The sequence below is a fragment of the Ambystoma mexicanum genome, chromosome 9, assembly GCF_040938575.1.
Source record: "Ambystoma mexicanum isolate Mex_15411 chromosome 9, UKY_AmexF1_1, whole genome shotgun sequence".
Classification (NCBI taxonomy): domain Eukaryota; kingdom Metazoa; phylum Chordata; class Amphibia; order Caudata; family Ambystomatidae; genus Ambystoma; species Ambystoma mexicanum.
In genome coordinates, this window is record NC_090931.1 from 585,595,307 (window position 1) to 585,622,188 (window position 26,882).

At 42.8% G+C, this 26,882-nt stretch overlaps 1 protein-coding gene across 2 annotated transcripts in view; it reads right to left on the reverse strand.

Moving 5' to 3' along the window:
• Window positions 1–19,279: 19,279 nt before the first annotated feature.
• Window positions 19,280–26,882, reverse strand: part of TRPV1 (transient receptor potential cation channel subfamily V member 1) — a 434,265-nt gene continuing 426,662 nt past the window's right edge. The window contains exons 15-16 of one of the 2 annotated variants that reach the window (XM_069615193.1): window positions 21,376–21,491; window positions 19,280–20,129 (exon numbers count right to left, since the gene is read on the reverse strand). In XM_069615193.1, the coding sequence (XP_069471294.1) occupies window positions 19,972–20,129; window positions 21,376–21,491 (274 nt within the window). In that variant the 3' untranslated portion in view covers window positions 19,280–19,971. Of the gene's footprint in view, window positions 20,130–20,151; window positions 21,231–21,375; window positions 21,492–26,882 lie in introns of those variants that run through there. The other variant, XM_069615194.1, reaches the window with a different exon arrangement.

Sequence of the window (26,882 nt, forward strand, 5' to 3'; positions counted from 1 at the left end):
TGTGTCCTCTGAGTGCAATTGAGATGGATGCCTCAAGACTAGGGGCCTCATTACACGGAAGGCAGTAAGGGTTAACGGTCACCGTTAATGGTACCAGTGACCGTTAACCCTTACCGCCTTATTACGAGGTCCCTTTGCGGGTTGGTACTTTAACGCCTGCTTTTTAGCAGGCGTTAAAAACCAACCCACAAAGGGACCAGGTTGCTAATTACGGTACCGCAATTTGCAGTACCATAATTACCACCTTCCCCATTCCCATTATGCCCTATGTGGCAAAAATGGGAATGGGGAAGGGCAATGGGGGAAGGGGGAATTACCGCCCCGCCAACCTTGGAATAGGGCAGTAATTCCCCTTTCCTCCAAGGCGGGGCCGGTATTTTACCGGCATGGACCACCACCTACCGTGTAATGAGGCCCTAGGTTTCTATAAATGGAGTCTGCTATTTTTTGCAGATGATGCAGTCCTTCTTTCCAGAACCCGTTCTGGCCTTCAACGTCAACACTCTGCCTTTAAGGACATATGTAATAACAAATGCTTAACTATAAATATGAGTAAAACTCAAGTTATGACATGTTTCCCTGCAAGTTATGCCTATCGGGCTCCCCCAAAATTGTATGAAAATAATTTTTGGTAGAATCTGTGGATTCCTTTGAATATTTAGACATAAACTCTTTCTAGCAACTTGAAATAGGCTAGAAAGATCGACAGGAGTCTCTGATAGCGGCTAGACATTGTGGTGCCGTCGTGGGTTTCTCCACGCTCTTCGGGGGGAGAGCACTCTCATCTGCCTTAAGGGTATATCAGGCCCAGGCTATTCCAGCCATTACTTATGGAGCCGAACTGTGGCACCATGTATCTTGCTGTACCCTTTAAGCGCCTGAGAACAAATTCCTGAAGCGCCTTCTGGGTGTAAATGAGGCGTAATTGGTTGGCAGACCTTGTAGCCACCCTAATTCTGTCTTGGGTAGTTGGTTGTCCGATAATGCCGTTTATGCAAGTTATTGGTGCTGCAGATTGCAGGGATGTGGAACACTCAACCATGTGTTACTATGGCAATTGGGCGGGCTAGAGGCGGGTACCTCCCTTTGCAAGCCCTCCAGAAAAAAAAGGGGGTGTATCTATTTGTATAAGCGGTAAGGTGCCCAATTTATTTAAGCAGCATAAACTGAACTACACTTTTGTAATTAGTACAACCCCATATATCATAACCTGTGACCTTTTTGTGTTAGTAAGTGATCAATCGGTGACACCCATGATGAAGACGAACAGCACTTTATATGTATGTGTCTTTTCTATGACGCGGCCAGGCGTAAGTGGCTTAAACCAATGCTGATTCAGCTTGGCGTTGGATGAACGATGCAGGCCTTCATTCTATGGAAATCTTTTTCCGCCTTTACAGTGTTTTCGGTCGTTTCTTCCTTTTTAATTGTTGCTTTTAAACAAAGGAAGATGTTTTAAGTAGCTAGACGGGGCCTATTTTATACACTTAGCGGACATAGGGAATGCTAATCGCGGGCATGCAAAGTGGACACTGTGTTTTATTCATTTGTACTCAGCTGTTCTTATTTGCTCTTCCAGGCAAACAATGATTAGGGTCTGAGAAGATTCATCTTGCCCTTTTTGTTGTTGATAATGTTTACCGCTGATTTAAACTTTGCATTAGCATTTGGAGATTTTTACTGTACTTATGCCGTGATGTTGATCCTGGTTTCTTTTTGTTACACATATTTTGAAGGCTGATGTTAACTGTAATTATCAGATGTTGTACGACGTTTGATATTTTATCTTATGTATGAATGTATATATTTTTAGACCAACTTGAAAACTATTAGAAGACTGTCACTGCGCACAGGAAAAGATATATATTCAACCCGATAAAATGAAATGTTCAGATAGTAGCAATCATGACCCGATGATATAAGTAATTGAATCCACACATCAAATTATGAGAAATTTCTTCTTTGTATTTTAAAGTAATAGCCGACATGTGTTTCGACCCCGACGGTCGTTTTCAAGGCTATTTGTTTCCCATAGTTGTACAGTCAGTTACAAAATAGGCCATTAAAATGAAAGTGGCATCATATTATGCAGTAAATTATTGAAAAACATAAAGAATATACATCAAAATCCACCCATGATGGAACATAAGAAAAATAATATAAAAATGAAATAAAATTATAGCATGCCACACCACTTCGTAGAAGGTTTGGGATGAACAAACGTGTATGAAGGTAAATAGGAGAAAAAAAGACCATGAATTCAGGTGGCATTCGCTATCATGGATACTTTGCTTAGGATAAAGTGACATTCGTTATATGCATGCATAATCCAAAGAAATATAATTATGTTAGTGTTTCTATACATAAAGAGCACGGAGTGGGACATGTGACCCGCGCCCACGGTCACCCGTCTGGAGTCCATACAAGTCTAGCCCATGTAGAGGACTTTGGAAAAAGTGAAGTTCAAGATTGCAAAATGAGATGCACCACAGCCAACGTGACATAAAGTTTGTGATAAAAATCTGATGTGCAATAAAAGGAAACAATTCCTTACCATCTGGATGCACAAGTTGTTATTCAAACCTGTAATTGTTATTATGTAGTTATAAAGTCTGTATTTCCAATTACAAAAAACATATAAACGGTGTGTTATACACTCATGTATAGAATTGTCTACCTTGAATAGGATATTTTCAAGTGACCTTGAGTCAGGATATCGCCTGGTCAATTGCAAAAAGTCAGTGGGTTAAATCCCTGCGACACTGAAAGCAATATATGCGTGGAATTGGTATGCCTGATGTTAAATTTGGGGTGTGTAGCTCCTATAATGTTAAAATTTACCTTTCATGGGTAAAGGAATCTCCGCAGTCAATAAGTTCGCTCCCTCGACCCAGGATGCCATTGTACAAATAGATACAGCGAACTGCTGCGCTCGGGAATGACGTGTCACGTGACGACGTCACGCGCACAGATGCGCGTGACGTCACAATGTAAACATTACACGCAATAATGAAAAAAATGTGTTGTAGTGACATCGCAATCGTCTAATGTTATCTATATGTATGATTGTCAAAAAGTATAAAGTTAAATAGCATTATTGTTTGGACATTTAAATAGAACAAATGAATCTAACAGATGTAAGATAATGGGATAAGTGTCAACGTACATTTTTTGAATGCATATAACGAATGTTATTTTATCCTAAGCAAAGTATCCACGATAGCGAATGCCAACTGAATTCATTGTCTTTTTTTCTCCTATTTACCTTCATACACGTTTGTTCATCCCAAACCTTCTACGAAGTGGTGTGGCATGCTATAATTTTATTAAATTTTTATATTATTTTTCTTATGTTCCATCATGGGTGGATTTTGATGTATATTCTTTATGTTTATCAATAATTTACTGCATAATATGATGCCACTTTCATTTTAATGGCCTATTTTTTAACTGACTGTACAACTATGGGAAACAAATAGCCTTGAAAACGACCGTCGGGGTCGAAACACATGTCGGCTATTACTTTACAATACGAAGAAGAAATTTCTCCTAATTTGATGTGTGGATTCAATTACTTATATCATCGGTTCATGATTGCTACTATCAGAACATTTCATTTTATCCGGTTGAATATATATCTTTTCCTGTGCGCAGTGACAGTATTCTAATAGTTTTCAAGTTGGTTATATGTACTGTGAACCATTGAGTGGGGGGTTCACCTTTAGAAAGACTCCTGCTGCCGGAAGCATTTTTATGCATTTCAATCACTAACGAATTTAAAGGCTGGTAAATAGCGCACAATTTTCAGTATCTTTCACACTTGAACCAATTTATGCTATATATTTTTAGAGCGTATAACCAAAATAAAGCTATATATATATATACAGAACTTTTGCCAATCTTGACCTAAGTTATGTGAGTGTTGGACACAAAATTCACTTTATGGAAGAGTAATAGGGCTTAGTTCTACTAATGTGCTATTGTTCCCCGGGAAAGCCAAATGCAGGAACAAGGCGGACATATTATCTTCTTTCAGCTGGGCTAATAGCCCATAAAATAAGTCTATTGTTCCAACTTCATAGGTGCGTTCCACTCTTTGCTGAGGAAGGTGCTGAAAAATGTTGTAACCCACCACATCCAGAAATTGAACTCTTTGTGAGGAGGAAGGATAGCTGAGGGGCAACGCGTTTGTCTTAGAAGCAAGACAACGTGGTGCAACACAGGTTTGAATCCTAGGCTGGTATTCAGCGCATTATAAATAAACATTTAAATTAAAATAAATAGGAGGGTTGAACGTGGTGCCTCTTCCAAGGGCCAGTGTCTCTGGGTTCTCTCTTCCACTGCCTGCCATTTCATCGAGGAAGTCTAACTGGGAATCTTCTCAGCAAATTCCTCGAGCATCCTGCTTTTTCCTGTTTGCAAAGGTAGACCAATGCATCAGATCATCAGAGTTCTTCCTGACGTAGGCTACCCAGGTTCGTGCCAGAGGTGATCATGCAAATGGCAGCAGTGCACGGTACAAATCCCAGGAACATAACATAAAGGTGGCATGCTTGCTCGGCTATGTAAGGAGAACTTTTCTGGTGAGACTAGAGCTTAAGGGGCAGCATGGCACCACATTCAAGTTATTTTGATTGGGAGCAAGGTTAAGTAGAGAGAATCATTTGACCGGTGAGCCGCGAAGAATAGTATACGTGATCTGCAGAAATATCCAAATATTGTACACTTTATTTAAAAGTACTCAGGCATGTAAGCACTGCTTCAAAAAATACTGCAGCCAAAAATACAACTAAATCACACTTTCTTTCTTAGGTCAGGTACCTGTCACAGCTTTCGATCCTTGTGGCAGAAGAGAGATGAACGATTGCAAACCTTTAAGAGTATATTAGTTTGAAAAATTGCTTACGCTGTAACGCAGTATCACAGATTGCGCCCAGTGGGAGATACACGACATGACAAATATTAGTGCTAAACTGAGGAGTTGTATTATTTTTACAGGGAACAATGTGAATCAGGCAAGGTGAGTGTGGGGAACCACTCAAGTTGCAAGGGGCAGAGACAAAAGAAAACTAAAAATAAGCTTGCTTCAGCAGGATTTTCTTCTTGAGTCCTCCTGAGTGGTCAAGCTTCACATCCAAGATTATAGAAACCCTCTGTTCAGGTAAAAGGGACAGCTAAAGAAGGAGCACGAAAATGTATGATCTGGCTTCTCCAAGAGTTTCTCAAATAAATCGTGATAAATAAAAGATCCTCACAAAGTTCCATGGTCCGGCCTCGGTATGGCCCTGCTCGAACGTCAAATCATTGTCCCTTGCATTTTTCTTCAGATTGTGGTATTTCTGACGTTTCCTGAATCTCATTGTTTGAGTATAATGTTTAGGGCCTCCTAGATCAACACCTTCAATAATAATAATAATAACAATAACAATAATTTAGCATTTTATATAGCGCTACGATCCCTCAGGTATCTGAGCACTTCTTATTATTACCCACGGTGTGTGGTGCTCATTTATTGACCTCGGAAGGATGAAAGGCTCAGTTGGGCCCTGCCAGGATTCAAACCTGCGTCAGCAGGCTCTGCACAGATGTCAAAGCGAGCGCTCTACTTACTGTGTTATCAGACCAGCTTTGTCCAACAAGATGTGGACAAAGTCGGAAGAACTCCTCCCAAGGGTTGAGGCTGTGGTTGTACCTCTTCTGCTCTGAGTCAGTTTCTCAGGCAATAAGAGTCAGGCTCAGAGTTCCATGCCTGCTGACCACCTCCCTGCTCTATGGTTCTGGTTCCTGGGGCACCCGCTTTCTGACCCCCTCTGTGATCTTATACCTCTGCCTCTAGATTCTGCCCTGATCTGTCGGAGCCTCCCCAGTCCTTTCCTCTACTAGTCATATCTTCCCTCTCCCTGTCTTCTCTTGAATTGTATATATATATCCTCCTCTAACTCTGCCTTCTCGTTTTCCACAGAGGATAATCTCTTCATTCGCCTTCCCACTCCTCATTTCCCTTACTTTTGATGATTCCATTCCTCCACTCATCCCACTTTCTGTCTTTCCAGATGCTACCAAATACCTTTACTCCCTACTCAAAACTCTGCCCTCAACCTTCAATCTTCTCCTCCAGATGGTAACCAATTTCCTCAAACCTCCCCACTGGTCTCTCTCTCTTCCTCTCATTGTCAACCTCTTCCTCTTCTTAACAGCCTTTCTGTTTCAGATGAGAACACCTTTCAGATGACAACCCCCCTCCCCACATAAGCCTCTCCTTCTAACCTCCTTGATTCACTTCCCCCAAAATCCAATTGTCTCTCTCCCTTGACGACACTCACTGTTCCTCTAACTTCCAACTCTCTCATCTTGAGGTTCTCCCTCCAACCTCCAGTTCCCTCCTCTTGCTCTTATCTCAAGACTCCTCTCTTTCACCACTCTCCATCAAACTCCTTCAAATTTCCTCAACTCCTACGTAAACTCATCACACTGCCAAACTGACCTGGCAGCACTTATAGTAGGGACTCTACTCCCCTAGGCTGGGGTTTAAGTATATGGGAAACACCTTTGTACCGAGGGATGAGCCACTTGGTAATAGTGTCAAGGGTGGGTGATGCTGTGCTTTTGAAGGGAGTTGGCCTAAAGGTCTATGTAGACCTTCCACAATTTTAGATTTTAGAAAGGCCTTTGACATGTTTAAGGCTTTCTCCCGCCCTCTGGGAACCCCTTTGCCTCGGCCTATCTTAGTATGGGTCCTCTGTTCTCTCAGTGTGTGGATCTGAAGTGGGAAAATCCTATGAAACGCATGGTGGGGCTTTGGGCTACATTGACATTCGTTTTGTTCCAGGGAGTTTTCGCAATTTATAATCCCTGCACTACTGTACAAAATCCCCATGGACACTTCTGTGAGACCAGGTACATGTAGGCTACTTGTACCCTTCCCTTTGTGGTCTGTGCGAGTCAGTTCGCAAGTGCTCCAGAGTGTCATTTTGTCCGGGGGGATTTCACGAGTTGAGCCTGGGTGAGACATAACATTTTATTTCTTCAGTAGCATCAACCCTGAGGGAAAGATTGTATTTCTTGATTTGTCCATAATGGTGAAAGGTTACAAGCTTTTTGCCGCAAAAGGGAAAGGCTTCATTTTTTTCTCGTAGAAGTTTGAGTCTGGCTAGGGAGCTGGAATGGCTCATTATGAAAATGGGTTGCTTTAGGTATCGCCCTCTCCATGTTCACTGGTGGGAGTGATGGATTGTACATTCCCCTATAACTATCCCTTAGGGGTTTTGCATGGCAGCACCATCAGTCGGAGTGTAAATGGCTCTAATCCTACCCCCTTGCTGTTGAGGAATATGCATGGGGGTTTGGAATGGTGAGTGCTCCTATGACTGCCCCTTCTGTGGCAATAGGTGTCTGATGGGGGCTAAGAAAGTGAAAACTTTTGTGATTTCCTCCTGGCTTTCCGTGGGGACTCAGTTGGGGTAGTCTGGAGGAGTCTCCCTCCTCAGGGTCCAGCATCCACTCGATTGAGGTAGCCCCAGCCCCCTTAAGGTCCCAAGGTCAGGCATGAGACTTTGCTACATATTTTCACCTCTTGTTTGGAAGCCCTCCTCCGGTCCACTTTGGGTGGACTACGTTTAATGGGTCTATCTACTGAGAGTGTCTGAAGGGTGTCGTGGCCAGGGAGGATGGCCCCACTTGGCTAGGAAATGTTTCATAAGGGTCTAACAGCCACACTCCATACTCGTCATTTGGCTTTCCTCAGACCTCAACTTTGCAGCTGGGGTGGCCTGGGGTTGATCTGCCCTGCGTTTGATCTGTTGAAATAGGAAGGTGATTGTCCTCCTTCTCTATGAAGTCTCTGGGCCACTCCAGGTCCTGTCTGCGTCTTCTAACCAAACGACAAGGACTGCATCTTTTTCTGGAATTCCTGGTTCAAGGACTACTTGAACCAATTCTCAAAGCCAGGAAGGCCTGTCCCACGGATGGCTTTTTATGGTAGTCCAAGCAACATCGCTACTTCTGCTGCAAGACCTCCGTCCAGTGAATGAAAGCAAACCCAGGCCTTTCAGTAGATAACCAAATTACCCTGGAAAATATGTAATGGGGATCACGATGATGGGGTTAATCTCTATGGGGTAATCCATGTTGTCCCTTATTTCAGAATGACAACTACCTAAATCGATTAGTGCCAACATTGCTTCACCTCTGATCTTCACGGGCATATAATAGGCTTGGCCGGTAGTCCCTTGGCCCAGCATGTCAGAGTCCTCGATAGACTGATCCTCTGGCTCTAACCATCATCCTGGCTTCTCCCCCTCTGGTTCCATAATAATGAGTTTCCATTGGTGGCAGAGTTGGACATCCACGGTCTAGGTGTCCAGTTTTCCGTAGTCAAAGCATGGTATTGGAGGTGGCTCAGGCTGACTGGACTCAATTTTCTTTGTCTTCATTGTGATAGCCCCCTCTCTGTGTTTTTGGAACTGCATGGGGTGGAACAAGTCTGCCAAGATCCTGGGGTTTTTCTGGTTCTGGTTTCATCGAATCTCCCTTCCCAGTTGTTGAACCACATCGACCCACAGCTGGATCTTTTCGGGGCTAGGCTAGGGTTTGGTGGGGCTTACTTTCATCTCCTGTGGTCTTTCATTGCTGGGCTCTCTGCATTCCCATAGCTTCTTTGAAATGCAGTCGCCATGTTAGGATGATGGAGTTGCTGGACGAACCATTGCAAAGATGGTGCTAGTTTAAAAATTGCTCCAGGATCAGTTCTTCCTTGGCCTCTGTGATGTTTTTTATTTCCAGTCACCTATCCATTAGAAACTGGATTCGGTAGCTGAGCTGCCACAGTGTCTCTTCCAGTTTTTGTTTCACCTCCCATAGGTGTTGCCTATAGTATTCCACATCTCTCCTAAGCATCTCCAGATTACGTAGTTGTAGGACCTCATACATTGATTTCCCATATTCGTTCAGGACCTTGTACGCTGCTTGGAGTTCTCCACTTAAACACGGAGCGAAGAAGTGGGTTGAGTTGGTTCTCTTAAACTTAGCTGTGGTCGCAATGTGTTCAAATTTACAGAAGAAAGCTTCAGGCTCTCCACCTTCAATGCATTGCTGGAGCATGGACAAGGGTGGTGTCGGTACCTGTCCTTTTAGCTCCTGTTGAATTGTTGTCTGAGCGACAACCAGACAGTTAAGAATTCTGGTTAGGATCCCCCCTTCGGTGTTTGGATTCACGGCTCAGGCAGCATTCTACATCTCCAAGACTCCCAGATTGACCTACGGTTCCCACTGTTCGATAAACACATTTTTGGACCAGCATTCCTGGTAACTGACTCTACCGGATACTTGGATGCTTAGACATGATGCTATCATTGGGTCTTGGGCCATTACTTTCCTTGCTGGGACTTCCATTGTGTTATCAGGTCAAGTGACAGAAGTTTGATCTTGCTGCTGTACCCAATTCCACTTTGTCATGCCAGTCATGCTCGGATTCCCACCTCCCAGATCTGCAGTCTACCCAAGGAGATATGGCCAGGGAGAAAGATTCCAGAACTGCCCTATACCTTCCTGATGGTTGTGGATCGGCTACTGAGGTACTGTGGGCGATGTGTATTTAATTATTCACTGAAAGACTTTAAGTTGAATAAAGTGTTGTTTACTGACAAACTTGTCTTTGTATTTAGGTTCCAGGATTCTTCCAAGGTTCTTGAACCCTGGTCGTTGAGTATGATGTTCAGGGCCACCATTGAATTTCAGGCTGTGGTTGTACCCCTTCTGCTATACGTCATCTTCCCAGGGGCTCAGAGTTGGGCTTGGGGAGTTCCCTGCCTGCTGATCGTCGCTCTGCTCCAGTATCCCGGCTCCAGAGGAACCCATTTTCTGATTTATATTATGGAGAGCATCCTGAACCCAGATGATATTGCACCAGCTTGTAACTTCTCCCACAGTCTCTTGATTCGGCCTTGGATTAACCTGGCCCGCCCAAGCCTCTCTACCCTTTTCCTCTAGTAGGGGTTCCTGTTCTCTGCCTGTCGCCTCAGGTATTGTAGATTAAACCCTCCCCCTCCCCCCAGCTCTTCCTTCTCCTTTTCCCCAGTTCACAATTGCAATCTCTTCATTCTCTTTCCCCCTGCTTGTTTCCTTTACTCTTGATCCTTCTTTTCCTCCAGCCTTCGCACTCTCTGTATTTCTGGAAGGTACCAAATCCCACTATGTGTTACTCAAGCCTCTCCTTCAAAATATTAATCTTTTCTTCCAGATGAGACCCAAATGTACTCCAATTTACTCCCATCCCTCTCTCTTTCGCTTCTGTTCAACCTCCTCTTCCCAACCACTCTTCTCTTTCAGATGATAACTCCCCTTCTCCTCTAAATAAGTCTCTCATTTGTACCTCTTTGCCTCACATCCTCCAATCGCTGATTCTATATGCCAAATAACACTCTGTGCTCCCCCAACCTTCAACTTTCACTCTGAGAAAACACTCTTTCTTTCCTGACCCTGCTCCAGGTCTTCCCTCCAACTATCAGCTCTGACCTCCTGCTCGCCTCTCAGTCCTCCACTGACTTACCACTCTCCTACAAACACTTTCCTCTAATTACTACTCGACAGAACCACGCTTCCTGACTGAACTGGCCGCTTTTTGTAATAGGGACTATCCTCCCCTGGAGTGTGAGTTAAGGGTATGGAAAACACAAGTGTAGTGAGCTGCTTTGTGATTGGGCCAATGGGGGATGGTCATGTGCTCTGTTAGGGGGCTTGCCTAAGGTTACATGAAGGTCTTCCTCTTGAATTCTATAAAGCCCATTGACAAGTGGGGTTTCCTTCCTTCCCTCTGGGAGCTATGTCCCACTGCGTGCTTTAGTCCAATTCGTTCGGTTCTCTCAGAATTCTGCTATGAACCTGGAAAATCATGGGGTTTTGGGGTTAGATCGACAATACTTTTGTAACAGTTGTTTTCCAATGTTCTAATCCCCACAAAGCTGGCGAGGCCACGAGACTGTGCCTCGTCAGTTTCCTTCCCAGCTTGACCTGCCTTAGGCAGTTCCTTAGCGCCACAGTGTGATTTTGTGCTCATGGGGTTCTGCAAGTTGAGTGAGGGTGAGGCATAAACATAGATGTTTCAAGCAGGAGCAATGCTAAGAGAAAGAATGTATTTCACTATGGCGTTCAATCTGGAGTAATCCGGAAATATGTGTGCAAGGTCCATACTGACAGACCTTATGAGTAGTGTCTCGGCAAGTCGAATACCTACCGAGGTTGATTCACGTTAAACAAGAACTCTGGCAGGCTGGTTCACCAATCCAGATTCGATCCCTAGAATTTACAATAACTTTGATCTGGGACAAATATTTCACATTACAACAAGAGGAGCTCTGCCTGGAGAAACACGCTATAAGATAGTATTTTACTCTGAAATCTACTCTGGGTTCAGAGTCATATTTTCTCTGCGGCAGGCACTCTTAATCAAGTTCCATTTTAAGGGTATCGGGTAATATTATCCCCACCAAAAATATCGCCCTATATATATATATATATATATATATATATATATATATATATATATATATATATAAGGTTGACGGCAATGGCCATAGGCGATATTTTTAGTACAGCAATATTTTTGTAGGGATATTAACACATGGAACCATTTTAAGTTACTGCCGTTAAACAATGTTATAAGAACATGGGAGCATGGGCCAATAGAAACAGCATTATGCACTTGCACTTTGAATATACCTGAGGATTATTGCATGTAATGATATTTTGTCCAAAGTACACTGTGCTATGCTGCTACCCGTTTTTTTTTAGGAAATATGGTTTTAGAAACTGTTGCCAAGCAGTTTCATTTCTGTTAGTGCTTAACACACTGCTGTTCTGTTTGACAATTGAGAAATGTCTTTTTTAGCAATGAAAATGTGTTTTCTGTTATTTTACACAGATTTATATTGTTGTTTTGTTTTGTATTTTGTGATAGTAAGAACAAATTCAGCCCATGAGATGCTCCATTTTAAATAAGTAGTATGTTTATTGTTTTTAACTTTGATGGAAATTGTGTATTTTCCCAAATAACGTTGCATTGATGATGATGATGATACATTTCTTTGTCCATAATGGGAAATGTTGCCAGATTGTTCCTTAAAGGGAGAGGATCATTTTCTCCGCTAGACGTTTGGGTCTAGCTAAGGAGCTGAAATGGCTCTTTCACAGCCCATCTTTATGAAAATGAGTCTCCCCCTCTCCTTGTGGCTGTACTGGTAAGATTGGTGGGACTGTGATTACCTTTATAACTACCACTTACAGCGGGTTCTGTATGCCCACACCTGCCGTGGGAGTGGAAATGGCCTGATGCCTACCCCATTGATGATCATGAGGATCTATATGGTGTGGGCTGGTGCATGCTCCTCCTGTGGCCATGGGTGTCTCTTGGAGGTAAGTACTCCTGTGACAGCCCCCTGCTTTAGCATAAGGACTCAGTTACAGTGGTCTGGGGATCCCCCATATGGCTCGCCTAGGTCCAGCATTGACAACCTCGGGACAGCCCCTGGCCCCTTGGACCACCCGATTGTTCACTGCCAAGTTAGCAAACTTCATCACAACATTTAGAAAAGAGAGCACTTTTCTCTGAATTGTTTACTTTTGCATGAAAAAAGGTAAGCGGCTCACATTCATGATTAGTGCTAGCAAGTTAAGGGATTGTAAACATCAAAAAGATTTACCATTTTGAAATACTCCTTAAATATAAACAGTTCAAGATCTGCATTCAGACCTCTTTCATTTTGTTTTGGGCATTGCTGAATAACAACAAAGTATGGGACATATATTGATAGTGTTGGTTGGTTGATCAATACAATGCCTTCACCATCGACAATGTTCAAATCTCTGTCTCCCAAGCTATCAAAACACTTAGAGTCTACCTGGACTCCAACCTATCCATGTCAAGACAGGTCAACGCCATAGCATCCGCAGCTTCCTACCACTCCAAACTACTAACTGCAGCCAGACCCTTCCTCTCTGAGCAAAACTGCCTAACCATAGCCAGAGCCATATTTGGATCCCGCCTTGACTATTGTAACGCCCTCCTTGCCGGCACTTCTGCTAAAAACATGGAAAAACTCCAGGTTGTCCAAAACAATGCGCTCGGGGCGACCATTGGCATCCCCAAAAGAGACCACATAACAGCCACTAGTAAACAAGCCCACTGGCTCCCTATCAAATAAAGGGTAATCTTCAAAACCTTGGCCCTCACACACAAATGCCTACACAACACAGCCCACTGTATATCTCTCAAAGAATCACAAGACCACACACTACCAAATCCACCAGAACCCCATACACCAACCGAATCACAGTACCTAAGGTCTTAAGAACACGCGCCAGAGGCTCCAGCTTCCCCTTCATTGCTGCCTCCTACTGGAACTCGCTACCACCTCACCTCAGAAGAATAACATCCCACCTAGCCTTCCGCAAAGCGATCAAGACCATGCTTTTTCGTATGAACCTGCCATCACCCTCTATGACTGGGTGATCATTGTCCGCTCACTGTATCCATAAACAACTCATGTAACTAAAAGAAAGTATTGTACTATCTACTCTTAACTGCTACACTTATTGTAACCAGTAGCAATCTTTGTACCATGTAACTAATACATTTCCTTGGACGGGCGCTTCGATGCCCCTGAGCTGCTAGTGCGCTTTATAAATGTAATAAATAAAATAAATAACAACTACATTGCTTTGCCTATAAGCATAAGCTAAATTATCATCACATTATGGTAGTTGTTTGTTTTGTTATTGTGTTGTAGTCTTGGTCCCAAGAGGTCAAATTACAATGTCACCGTTATCCCTAGGCTGAGTTTCAGAACTGAGAACAAGTTCATGTCAATCAAGGAGAACCAAAATGAGTGATTATTTCATGTAGCTTTATCTATAAAGGCAGAATCACCAATCACTGAACATTGCATGAGCTCAATAGGTACATTAAGTTGGTACATGGTATACACCATGTACCGGCTTCACCGTCATTGCTCCCACACTGTGGAACTCCCTCCTGCCAGCTACCAAAGAAGGACCACCCTGTAAAAAAATCAGAGCTGCGCTATTTGACAAATATGCCTGAAACCCTTCACCGTGTGCTACCAAACATTACCTGTAATCTGTACCTCCCCATATTTGTGAAACATGCATCCTAATGCCGTGATAACTCTGGGTCACTGGCGCTAACAACACATTAATTAAATAAATAAATCAAATACCATACAGTATCCTATTTTAGAATGAAGTTGAGTGCAGGAGCTTTACAGTCAATTAGCACCTGGGAGGTGAGTCTGGGCTAATGAGATCGCGGGCAATATCCGGAGGTATTGGACTCCATTTCATTTCAATCAGAGGGGCCCAAAGCGCCTCCTGTTTTATTTAACTTACCTGCTATCCTGAAGGGGGGGAGGGGCCTTGTATCATCTTCATTGCTCATGGCTGCGATAACTATGATGCTGCCACTCACCATTGCCTCTGAAAATAGAAACGTGGCTCCTCCTTTGTGAAGGTGCTACCTTTCATTTCCAGACAGGATTATTTTTTTTTTTAAATGAGGGAATCATATCCGTGCTCCGACCCGGAAATGATTACAAATGATCATTTCTTTCCCTACAGCGTTTAGGCCAGGCAGTAAAAATAAGATCGATGGCACATTGGGCCTCATTACACGTTATGCGGTAAACCATGGTGCTACTAGCACCATGGTTGCCGCCGGTACCATACCGGTACCACCATGGAGAAAAGGGGAATTACCACCCCATTCCAAGGTTGGCGGGCGGTAATTCCCCCTTTCTCCATGGCACTTCCCCATTCCCATTTTTGCCCCATGGGGCTCAATGGGATTGGGGAAGGAGCTAATTACGGTACCGCAAATTGCGGTACCGTAATTGGCACCAAGGTCCCTTTGCGGGTCCCAACTTTAACGGCTGGTGTACACCAGCCGTTAAGGTCGGGTCCCGCAAAGGGACCTTGTAGTAAGACGGTAAGAGTTTACCGGTACCGGTGCCCTTACCGGTACCGATAAACCCTTACCGCCTACCGTGTAATGAGGCCCATTGTCTCGTTTTTAGAGCTCTGGGACATTTGTCAGCACAGTTACCTGTGCAGTCGCAGTCTACCATGGGTAATCATGGGGTGACTAGAAAAGAGTGCAGCAATTAATGCTTTTTTATGTAGCTTTTGCGTACCCACGTATTTACGGGTCCATAACACTGCCAACGGTTGAATGGTATCAAGAGATTTATGGAGACAGAGCCCCCATGGGGTGATTGGCAGGTCTAGGCACTTGGCCGAAGTTCAGTTGGCCCATGAACCATGTGATAAGCGAATGGGGATTGAACGGTTGGAAAATGTGTTTGCAGTTAACAAAATAAAGGTCAGCTGGGGCCAGGGATCAATAGCTAGGCCAAGAAGGAATCGCAAGTTAAGCAAGTTCACTTTGTTGTTGGCCACAAAAACAAACGGGTCACTTTAAAAATGAATGTGGAACCTAAGTAAGCCTTCTTGCATCCCAGGATAATACAAATCTGGTTTTACAACGCCCCCCTCACCCTTTGTTCCCCTTCTCCTGCAGAGGAATTCCTTGTACTCTCAGGTATGGCTTAAGGCTTTCCTGCACCCCATTCCAATAGCTTCTAGGTGTTCCCTCCCTATAGATTGTTATACTCGGGTTTAAGAAGTTCCCTATCCTCTTTTTCTGGTCTTCTAATGGTCTTCTGACTTGGGTTCTCAGTCTTCGGTTTAAAGGACTCCCTGTCCCCTACTCGTCTGATCCTCTCTGGTTGTCTTCTCCAATGCTCCTCTCTTGAGCTCCTTCCACTGCTTTCAGCATGGCTGCAGAGGCAACTGGATATTGCGTCACCGGAGGTCAGACTGGGGCTGCCATTAGGAGGGTCTCCATCTCATCCCTGCCTCAGCATCTTGACTCCTACGCTCTTCACCCCTCAACGTTCGTTGTGGTCCCTTTCCGCCTTAATGTCACATGACCTGCTTCTTCCGACTCGCAGCATGGATTTGACCCCTTCTGTTCAGGCTGTCGCCCATAGCTCTCACCTTGGGACAAGCGTGCCCTCCTAAACTTTCAAGTCTGACTGATTACCACTGTTGTTCATCTGGAGTTTTTGTACCTCAGATCCTTCTGGTATTCCCCTGGCGTCTCCCTCAAGTTCTCTGCCGCCTACTCTGGCTCTCCTCTACTGCCTGCTCAAAGTCTCTCTTCACACCCTCCTGATATTTTTCAATCACCTCCTTCAACTCTTTCTCCACCATCTCTTCTTTCACAAGTATTGCCTTCTTTCCACCTTTACTCTCCAACCATCTCCTCCACATTCCTTCCCCTCTCTCTAACCTCTGCCAAAAATATTTCTCGTACTCTAATCTCCTCTACACTTCTGCCGCCAGCTCTTACACCAAACATCCACACTGCCGGAGTGAGCCTCTGGGTTTATGTAGCCCAGTGACCCTTTCCCTGGGGCTGACCTGCCTCTGAGGATCTGCACTTGTGTGGGCAAATGAGTGACTGATAGTGATTTGCCAATCTTGATTCAACCGCCGAGTATACATTTGGGCAGGGAGGAGGAACTTTGCTTCCAGAATGTTGTTTCAACATTTTGGATTCCATTCCCACTCCCGTGACAATTCTAGCAGGCATCTCTGGAAGTGTATGGGTTCTGAAGTTTGGGCCATTCAGATCTCCGGAGTCTGTGTTACTGCTGAATACAGAAAAATGAGCTTTGAGTGTGAGTTTTTTTCTGCGAGCGCCATGCACGCATGCGCCTGCCGAACAATTATCTCTGCGTCACAGAGGTCCATTGGCTCGCTGTGAAAGGACAGAGGGAAAATGCAAGGTGCCAACTGTGTTAGTTTCCTCTTTGCCCACTTCCGAGCTAGCCCCGCAAGGAGCATTACTTATCTTCTGCAGCCGCTGCAAGCTCCCTATATAAGTCTTATATACTTTTCCAAGCTTCTAGGTTTGTGAGAGGGGGTCTGCTCAAAATGTTAAAGAAACCACATTTAGCCACAACATGTTTGTTTGGAGTCTGAAATCTGCTGTCTCAAAGGGAAAGAAGGGACGTCATTTCACCAACATGCCAGGGGTAGCAGAAGTGACATCACACGACCCTTGATTGCTGATGACATCACAGGAAGTGATGTTATTTGAACCCACAACGAAGTGACATCACAGGATGTGATGGAACATGACATTTCACCCTTTTACAAAACAGAAAGTGGCATTTCATAATTTCATAGCATTGGTCCTAAGTACACTAAGAAAAATATGATTATATCACATCACTATAATGTGATATACATTTCATACAAGAATGGATCGCCATATGTATCGTTAATATCAGTGTGTATGGACCTATATTACCAAATTACTGTGAATGCAAGCAGACGTCCAAGGCCAAATGATGACGATGTGTTATTATCTAGCACTTACACTTAACCGCTTTATATAGAACAAATATACATACAATATCACCAAACTTGTGTTGGTACTCATTTATCGACCTCAGAAGGATGAAAGGCTGAGTCGAGGTGTTTAGGAACAGACTAAATCAGTGACTCGCCCCCTGAAGTGTGCCTGAAATAAACCTTTAATGAGTCTAGCAATTATTGTTTAGAATTTCAGAAAGACAAATTATTTGTTATTCCTTTTCTTTCTTATTTAGGCTCACTGCGCAAAGTGTTAGACTTGTGGAACCCTATGTTTTTTTTAAAGAGGCCTGAACAAGAAAGCCAGCCACTCCAGAAACAAAAAGCCACATAGCACTAGCCACAGCCCAGGAGCTTACATACAAAAGAAAGAAAAGAAATACATCTTTTTTTTGTGGTAGCAAGGGAGACCTCAGGGGTCAACCCCTGGCGACCCCCAAATGACATCCCTGGGGGAAAGTGTGGTAAGTGTCAGCTTCTTGTAGGGCTGCATGGCCCCCGTTTGGACAATGGGAAACATTGCACCACTGCTGTCATTCAGGCTCAGCATATCCAGCACTAGAGTTAGATCTCTTAAAGAGATAGTGTTCTTAGGCCTCATGTGACCCACCTCTACCACAAAACGGAGCTGTATGGGGGTGACCAGGGGATCCTCCCCAAGCCACCCTCAGGCCCATCATCTAATAACGTGGAGAGGCACCTGGCCCACATCGTCCCCCACTAGAGGTCTAGAGGACTCCAGAATCAGACACATTTGATGAGATTTTGAGTGATATTGAAAAGATCCTGAATGGAGTGTGCATTGATCACTCTGTGGATCCTTGTTTAGAGGTCCCATCTTGTTGACTTTTTATGGGCTGACCTGGTGGAACAAGCGGACTCTGCTGCTGAAGTAAGGGCACACATTAGGAGTAGCCCGGAGGGAGTACACCTGGACTGCCCAAGATTGCCTGGGTGACAAGGTTGCTATGTCAAAAGGAAATCAGCACATCATGGGTATAAAGATTTTGCGAGGCTTGAACACTGCTTGAAAGATTAGTCAGAGAAGACGAACATCAGACCTTGGGGCCCAGCAGGGCAGACATTGAATAAGGATGGGACGCCATTGATCAATGCAGCACAATGCTTAAGAGGTGTCTGAAGGAATGCAGTTTGAGCCAAAGGTTGATTTTTTTAATATGTAGCAGGGCTCTTGAGTGACACCATGTGGGAGGTTGGTCGCTAGAAGTATTGTTGTTTACAGCAATACATGCAATCTCCCGGCATGTTACAGGATGGGTTTTCTCCAAAAGTGTCATCATAGTAACCTGGAAGAGAAAGCATTCCCATAAATATTTATTTTAGGGAAGATCCAGAAAGCCCTTCTAGGGTCTACAGTTTTACTTGTTATTATCAAAGTTAAGCCACATTTCTTTCACCATCACAGCATTCTGCATCTGCATCTTGGCACTGGTTTTTAAAGAACCCTGCCACTTAAGATGTGCCCCCCAGCATCATTGCTTAAGGCTACTGCCTACGTGGAGGAGTCTGCTTGTTCACTCCCCTCCATCGCCATTCTGCCCCAATGCCCCTCACTGATCCGCCAATATGGCATCGTCCTGCTCAGCTCATCAACTGTTGACCACTGGGTGCTTAACGCAACCCATCTTTCTTAAACATAACGGCACAACTGTCCCCATGCCCTCTGTTACTCTTCGTTGATGTCTTTCTTGTTTGTTTCATGTCTACATATGCTCTTCTCCCCTCATTTGATCCATTTATCGATACGCAGAACTGGGCACCTGGCTTCATGTAAATCCCTATGGCAATCATGTGTTACATGTTCCTGTTTCCATTCCAATTCTTTTTTTAATTTTGTTTGTGGTGATAAACATTATGGGACACCTTAAATCATGCAAAACCTAATCCACATGTTGTGGTGTGTACATTTATCCAATTGCTTCAACCTCAAAATAAATTAGTAAAATGGGCGTAATGGGATACATTGCAGCTTGACTGTTAGACATGGTCATATAGTAGTAAGACACAATAGTTAAGCAGTTCATGTGACAGTGGAGACCTCAGTTGTCCCCCCAAAAAAACCTCATGTTCTTTGATGCTTGCAGCTGAGCTTAACCGCTTGCACTTTATACCTTCAAATCTTGTTGCTCTGTAGATTGGTTGTCGTCGGCGATCATCGTAGGATCCACATAGCACAGACACGTTCAATGTCCTGGCACGTCAGCACTGGCAACAGAAGCCAACATCTGAACATTGATGTAGCTGCACCAATGCAAGTAATAAGTCTTAACTCTTTGTAACATCTTCAGGAAATAAATTGATTACTTTGATGAACATTCGTTTTGCATATTGAGGGAATTCAAATAAATACAACCAATCAATGGTAAATGGTGGGTAGCATAGTTTGAGTCAATGATGTGAAAGAATCCACCATACTTGAGTAACAGCCTACAAAAGTCTAAGAAAACAAGGCATGTATCTCTTGTTATGATTGTCTCACTATTGACAAATCCAGGACAATTACACAGTCTTGACAAGAGGGGCCCTCGGTGGCGTGTCGTCGTCAGGCTCTGTGGTTGCTAGAATAGGGTTTAAAGCCACTTCTTCCAGTACTGTCTCTGCCTTTGCTCGGCTGTTTAATTCTCTTACATGTGGAACCAGAGTCCTCCAACTTTTCCCTGCAATGTATATAGGGACGGAGATAAGTATAATGAAGAAAGCATTGCGCATACTTTCCAATGTGTGGCAATCATGCAGCCTCCCCTCTATTTCCATTGGGTTCCATGCAATGCTCATCGACCAATCATAAATGGATACAAGCCAGCGCATGCTTTCTTTGCCCTGGATTCTACTTTTCCATTCCCGAATGCATGGAAACATTTCTGTTGTGGTTTTGGCAATTATGCCAACTTTGGGTGCCTCACGGAATCTTTCATGTATAACCTAACGAACCCTGTTAAGATGCGTAAACGAGGTGCCCCAATTACAGAGGAAATCCTAGTTAAGAAGGTGGGCAATTGAGCTGTACTGAGCTGTCACTCACACCTTTACACTTATATAAATGAAGACTTCTGATTTATACAGTCAATATGGCAGATGCATTGACAAATGTATTTTAAACTCTTGCTTTATTGAACACAACATAGCAAACATCTTGAGACAGAGACAGGAGACATTGGTTGCACACGTTAACACACATAGTTTCCGAAAACAAAAATTCACAGTAGTGCACAGTATACACATAATATCAAAATATTTCCCTTTTACGCCTTACTGTTGATAATTTACTATTGATCCTCCAGAATGTATCCTCGGAACAATGACACACTTTCATGATGCAAAATTGGGTAAAAATGGTAATGGAACAGGTGGGTCTCAGGTGTCATATATTGCAGCTTGGGGACATTAGAACTTTCAAAGATGTATAAATGTATATATACATATTTATTAATGTCTTCACAGAGTGCATCAAACATTTTGAATCTTCTGCTATCACTACTGTCAGCTCAAGCTTGGAATGCTCTATAGTATTTCTTTATCACACTTGCTCCCTTTTGCGCTAAGGCTATTGCATTGCAAAATGTGGAATGTACAGCAGCATTGGCAATGATCGGGCAGCACAGAGGTGAGATGGCGGCCATCTTTGAGAGGCGGCCAGTACCATCGAGCTTCAGCTTTTATATTGGTCCGGTGCAGAGGAAAGGGGATTCTAGCTAGACTCTAGGGTAGTAGAATTCTTGGCGGCACTTCTTGCTCTAACTGCAATGACATCAATACCACTACACCGAAAAGAAAAGAAAAACATTTTTATTTTAATTTGAGACATGTAGATGTGGCGAAGAAAGAATATTTTGGAAAGACTGTTAAAATGAACACAGACACTGGAACCCCTCTTTGATAAAAGAAACATTTTAAATTCCTCACCTCTGGAAGGTCGTATAGAGGCACTGAGAGTGCGTTTGATGCCTTCGCAGTCTCCTGGGTCCTCGTTGATGATCCCCAGGTTGGTGTTCCATGTAGTCCAGTTTACTTCATCCACTCTGTTGGGAGAAGATTAAATAAGGGCTCAATCATTCAGTACTCAAACAGAAAGCAAGCAAAGAGGATAGGTTAATGTTTAATTCCTGTTTCTTTAGTGATTTTAAAGGATCAGTGATAACTGTATGTTTATTGAAACAATCTTTAATTGAACCTTACCCACCAGTAAATCCAGGCCCCTCAAAATAAGAATGCTGCACAAATTCTAGGGTTGACGCCAAGAGATCATATCACTAACACTTGTCTAAGGTTTAAACTCTATGGGCCTCATTATAAGTATGGTGGTAAATCGGCAGTAAATCCACCGATTAACCACCAAATACATGTCCCACTACAGCAACTCTTTCCTTTTGCATTGCCATAGGATTATGAGTGGCGGTAGGGACAGTGTGAATCCACATTTTTGGAGTCCATCGGATTCAGTGGGGATTTTTGGAGGATTGACTTCAAGCTGTAATAGTGCGCAGTGAATTCACTGATTTTGAAGGTAAAGTGGGGGATTTACTTCCAGCTTTTTGCTGTAGGGGAATCCTCCACTTTACCTACAAACTGGCAATTCAGTGGTGCTGTAAAATGTCAGTAATTCCATCACCAACCATAAGCAAAGTGGGTACCGCCTAAAATGCAAATGTTAATACATTAGTTAATTAGTAGTACAATGACAATGCAGAGGAGCACCACAGTAATTCATACTGGCACACTGGGTAGCAATATACACAGAAAAGCAGCCATGGACCGTGTGCTCACACATTGCTATAAACAAACAACCAAAACAATACTACTTGATAACGTCCTTCCGCGATATAAAAATAAAGCTCTTTCATGTAACACAAGTGGTGATCAGATATATTTTATGTGGTCTTCTTGTGAGAAACGTGAGGAAATAGACTAATAAGATAGCCAATGCGTTTTAGGACCAACAGTCCATAATCGGGGCATGGTCTAAACAACAAAAAACATTAAAAGAAAAGACGGATCCTTTACAAAGTAAAAACTCACTGTGAAATATAGAACATCAAAGACATACTAGATTTCCACAATAAAGGACACCTAAGGTGACAGATAAAAAAGGTCAAACCCCACTTATATTGTAATCTAAATTACAAACTATGCGCATAAGTGAAAATCTACCAAAAAAAGTAAAACATCTGATTACCTAAACAACAAATCCACAGGAACTAATAAAAAACTATGAAAACAAATAGCGTAAAATTCCCAATGAATGAATTACATGTTCAATACTGAATTCATTATACAAGTGGGCCTGTGGGATCACCAAACCAGCTCAGTATAGGAGCATTTGTGGATTCACTGCAGCTGACAAACTCGGTAAACTGTAGTAGAAACCTGCGCTATCTCAAATGCCAGAAACAATAGATCTGTGTACGGGTAGCTTCCACACTACTTCCGTGATGACGTTATTGCATAACTATGTGATGATGTCATACTGTGTGTGAGTGGCATGTCATAAACAGTGGTGAATGTCTAAGTCAAGATATGAAACTGCCACCCTGAAGCATTATGAAATTGAAAACACATGGGTACAGTACTTTGGTGAAATTTCATGAACATTTTCATATAAAAAAAGAATGTGGAAAAACGGCACAGATGAAGAAAATATTTACGACCTATTGTAAGTTCTCAATAAGCCCTCTGATAAACTACTACAAAGCAAAGGTTTTTCGATCATTGCTATATGGCTTTGATACAATTCCAAACTCACAAATTATAAATTGGGACAAATCAAAGGGAAAATGTGGAAGCAAGTCTTATATCTCCTGGTGAGCTATCCTATAACTAGCCTCAGATATGAGTTGGGGCTGGCATCTTTAAGAATGAGTCTATATTGGAAAATCTTAACCTTATTAAGATGTATACAAATTTCCAGCGAATATATGTTCTTTGTGAACTGAACAACGGTCAAAATCGCTTTTTAGTTCAACTGGAAAAACATGTATGAACGTTTTAGATTAATGTGATAGCTGTATAATTATCTTGGTGGACAATCCAGAAGGGGTACAGTTAGCCATAGCCCGAGCAGACTGCAGCAAGGCTACTACACAAATGAGAGGTTATAAAATATATAAATCCCTCTAAATGTTGATAAACCAAAACATTACTTACCAAATTATCTGTCTCGATTTCCTGATTCCAAATTTATGAAGGAATTTCTAAGAATAAGATTAAACCTTGTAAAAACTGGTGAGGTCTAGTGTGCTCTAGAGGGGCTGCCAGGTTTAACAAAGTGCAATCTATGTGATGATTGCGAGTTACAATCGTTACATCACATTCGTATATCGTGCAAAGAAACAGAAGAACTACATAAACTAAGGCTAAGGAAATATGTGGACAATACTAAATGGTTGACCACAGATTGCTTCTGTGAACGCTTAATAGCAGGACACGAAAGAATTTGATCATTTGAAGTGGTCAACATGTTTTAATGAGTTAGGTGTGATTATCCTGTAACAAAGATACATTTTATGATTGCTATCTATTTTGATATGTCAACAAAGATATTTTCATAATCCATGAATATTTTGCTCTTTTTCTTTTCTTCTCCCTTTTCACATTTCTTAAGGTAATTTGTATACGAAATGTTGTTTAATTTATGTGTAAAATGTCAAATAATTGGCTAAAACATAATTAAAAAGAATTTTAAAAAAGTATCTGGAAAAAAGGGTTTTTTGGCATTGGGGTTTCCATTAACCACCCAAAACATTTTATTGTAGACCATATCTCGAAATAGACGGCTTTGATTTTCGAGATTTTTGGCACACACCTAGCACTTACCTGGAACTAGTGCACACAGAAAAGATTTTGAAACTAGAATAATCCAATTTCCATTGCAAGATTAGAGAAATGTATCTATAATTCATGAGTGCGCAATACACCAAGACACCGAGACACACACAGACTAAGGCACAATCACACACCCTCACATGCTCACACACTCAGACACACAAACACACACACACACACACCTGGGGAATCCAGAGTGATATAGAGGAACTCACATTGCAACAGTTGACATCAATCAAGGTAACAAAATGAAGACAACTGCACCTCAACTTTGGAAACTTAGTAGCCATGTATGATTATTTTGATTAAGCACAATCATACCTTGCAGTTGAGATAAGTTGCTGCATGTCTGATGAATATGACACTTCGAATGCCAACCAAAGTGTTGGCTTAGATGGAATTTGGAGTTACACAAACGCACGCCTTGACAAGCAACATGGAAGAACGTTGGTTCAAGGGAAACAAACTAATTGAGTTGATTGCTAAAAAAGGGCACCTAAATAGCATAACTTACAGTTGAAAAGCTAAGCCTTGTTACCAACTACACCCATCTTCCTGTTCTGGCTTCCTATTCTACCCATTGTAAGAAGCTCACAGCTTCCCGTCAAATCTGATTTCTTATCTATTGTACGTTCTTTTGTGATTAAAGAGCATTGTTCCTCCCTGTATATAAATGAATAAATAACACATGAATAAATAAATATCTACTAATGTGCTTATCCTACACTGGACCAGGCAGTAGATGATAGTCATCCTGAATCACACAAGCAACATCAACATTCAATAAGAGCCAGTTAGCTTAAACGTCAAGGTATCAAATATGAGGCCTCACGTCTGGCTGCCTATGGGCTTCAGAATGCGACAACAATCTGCTGATCTCATCGCGACACCTGCAGAGGAGCTACGTACCATTCACCTTATTCACGGGGGTACGCGTATGCTGGAGGAGGGCCAGACCGTGGACCCTAATGACTGTGCAGCTTGGCCGCCATTGCTTATCTATTCCACACAGCGCCACAGGTTCTCTGCACCCAATTGGAAGGAGTTTTGGATGCCTAACACCAACAGGCCCCCGCCCAGCCCTACACTAGTGAGCGAGCGGGGTGCGTGTTTCAAGTGATGGGCCTTCATTGTTTTATTTTGTCGTTTAATGAGTTTAAAACATGAAATCCTGCTTGTCCATCTCGGGGTGGCAATTTACAGACTGAATAGAATTGCTCAAGCTGTGCATGCAAGTTTCTAATTCAGGCACTATAGGGAAGGTGGAGTAATGAAAGGGTATGCCCACTGCCGTGAACTCTGCATGCGGCCAGAATGCATGCGCAAACTCACGTTTGCACAAGTTAACATTTCTGAATGGGAACTGTTGCAAAATGCGTTCCTTTTCCTTACTGATTGGCTCACATAAGTAGGCAACATACTTTTGGAATTGATGGCCATAAATGGGTGGCATTCTGCCACACCAAAGTACCCTAATCCGACCCTTCCTGCCAGGTCACCAAGAAGGCCAAGCGTGCCAGAATGGTCTGCCCTGCCAGCAGGATGCTGCTGCTACCTAGCAACTCTCACTTTAAGCTGGGCTTACCTTTGCTCAGACTTCTAGATGCCAGCGTCGCATGTTTTCATCATTCCTCACCCGCCTGTCAGTAGTTTGTTGCCAGCACTGCCCAGTTTACCACCAATAAGGATTAGGAAGGATCATAACTTGAGTCAATGCAACGTCACCATCAGTACAATTTCTTGGGAGTACTGGACAACCCATTGAAAAGGCAACAGATTGTTTTGCATGGAAATAAAAAAAAAAAACACTTTCTTCCAAGATTCCTATACACGATTCAGGATTGCGGGTGGCTCTATATAATTACATTCTGAGATTTTATTTAAATTTTACATTTTCCTTGCGACATTGTTACTATTTGAAATTAATCTAAAACTCCACTCAACAAGGAGATTGGATTTTGATGTTTAAACAACGAAGGTTATAAACAACCAAGATTGTGTTTTGGAGCTATCTGTTAGGGAGAATGTTCATTTTAGTGCCTAATTCCTCCCACCTTAGAGACCCCCAGCTCTTTTGCTGGACTTTAGGACATTTTAATTTTCACACTGGAGAGTGTAAGACCCTTTTCTCACTCTCTGATGTATTCCGATCTGATTTGGATGATGTGTTTCCTTTGTTTTTGGAGTCTGCCAAACTCCATAGGCATCTACTTTTTGTATAGTGACACACAGCACCTTCAGTGTAGTGCCACAAAGAAATCCCTTTGATTTCTCTGAAGGTTTAAATACCTTTTCTTGTGAAAACTACTGCTCCCAAGAATAGTAAAGTGAAATTAACTGTACTTACCCTTTCTCTCTGTAGATCCAGAACACCCCTTCTTATGTGGAGTGCTGAGGGTTAAGTAGTTGCCCCTTGTTCTACTTACTCATGTAACATTTTTTATGTTACCCTCACTAACTTAAATGGCTGGTGGCAGTGGTTTAGTTTCCTACTATTGTGCTTTTCTACAGCAGGCTGAATCCACAGCTGCAGTATAGCACCCATGGGTGACCTTTGTGTAAAAATGTACCCAGTCTTCTTTTTTTGCTAT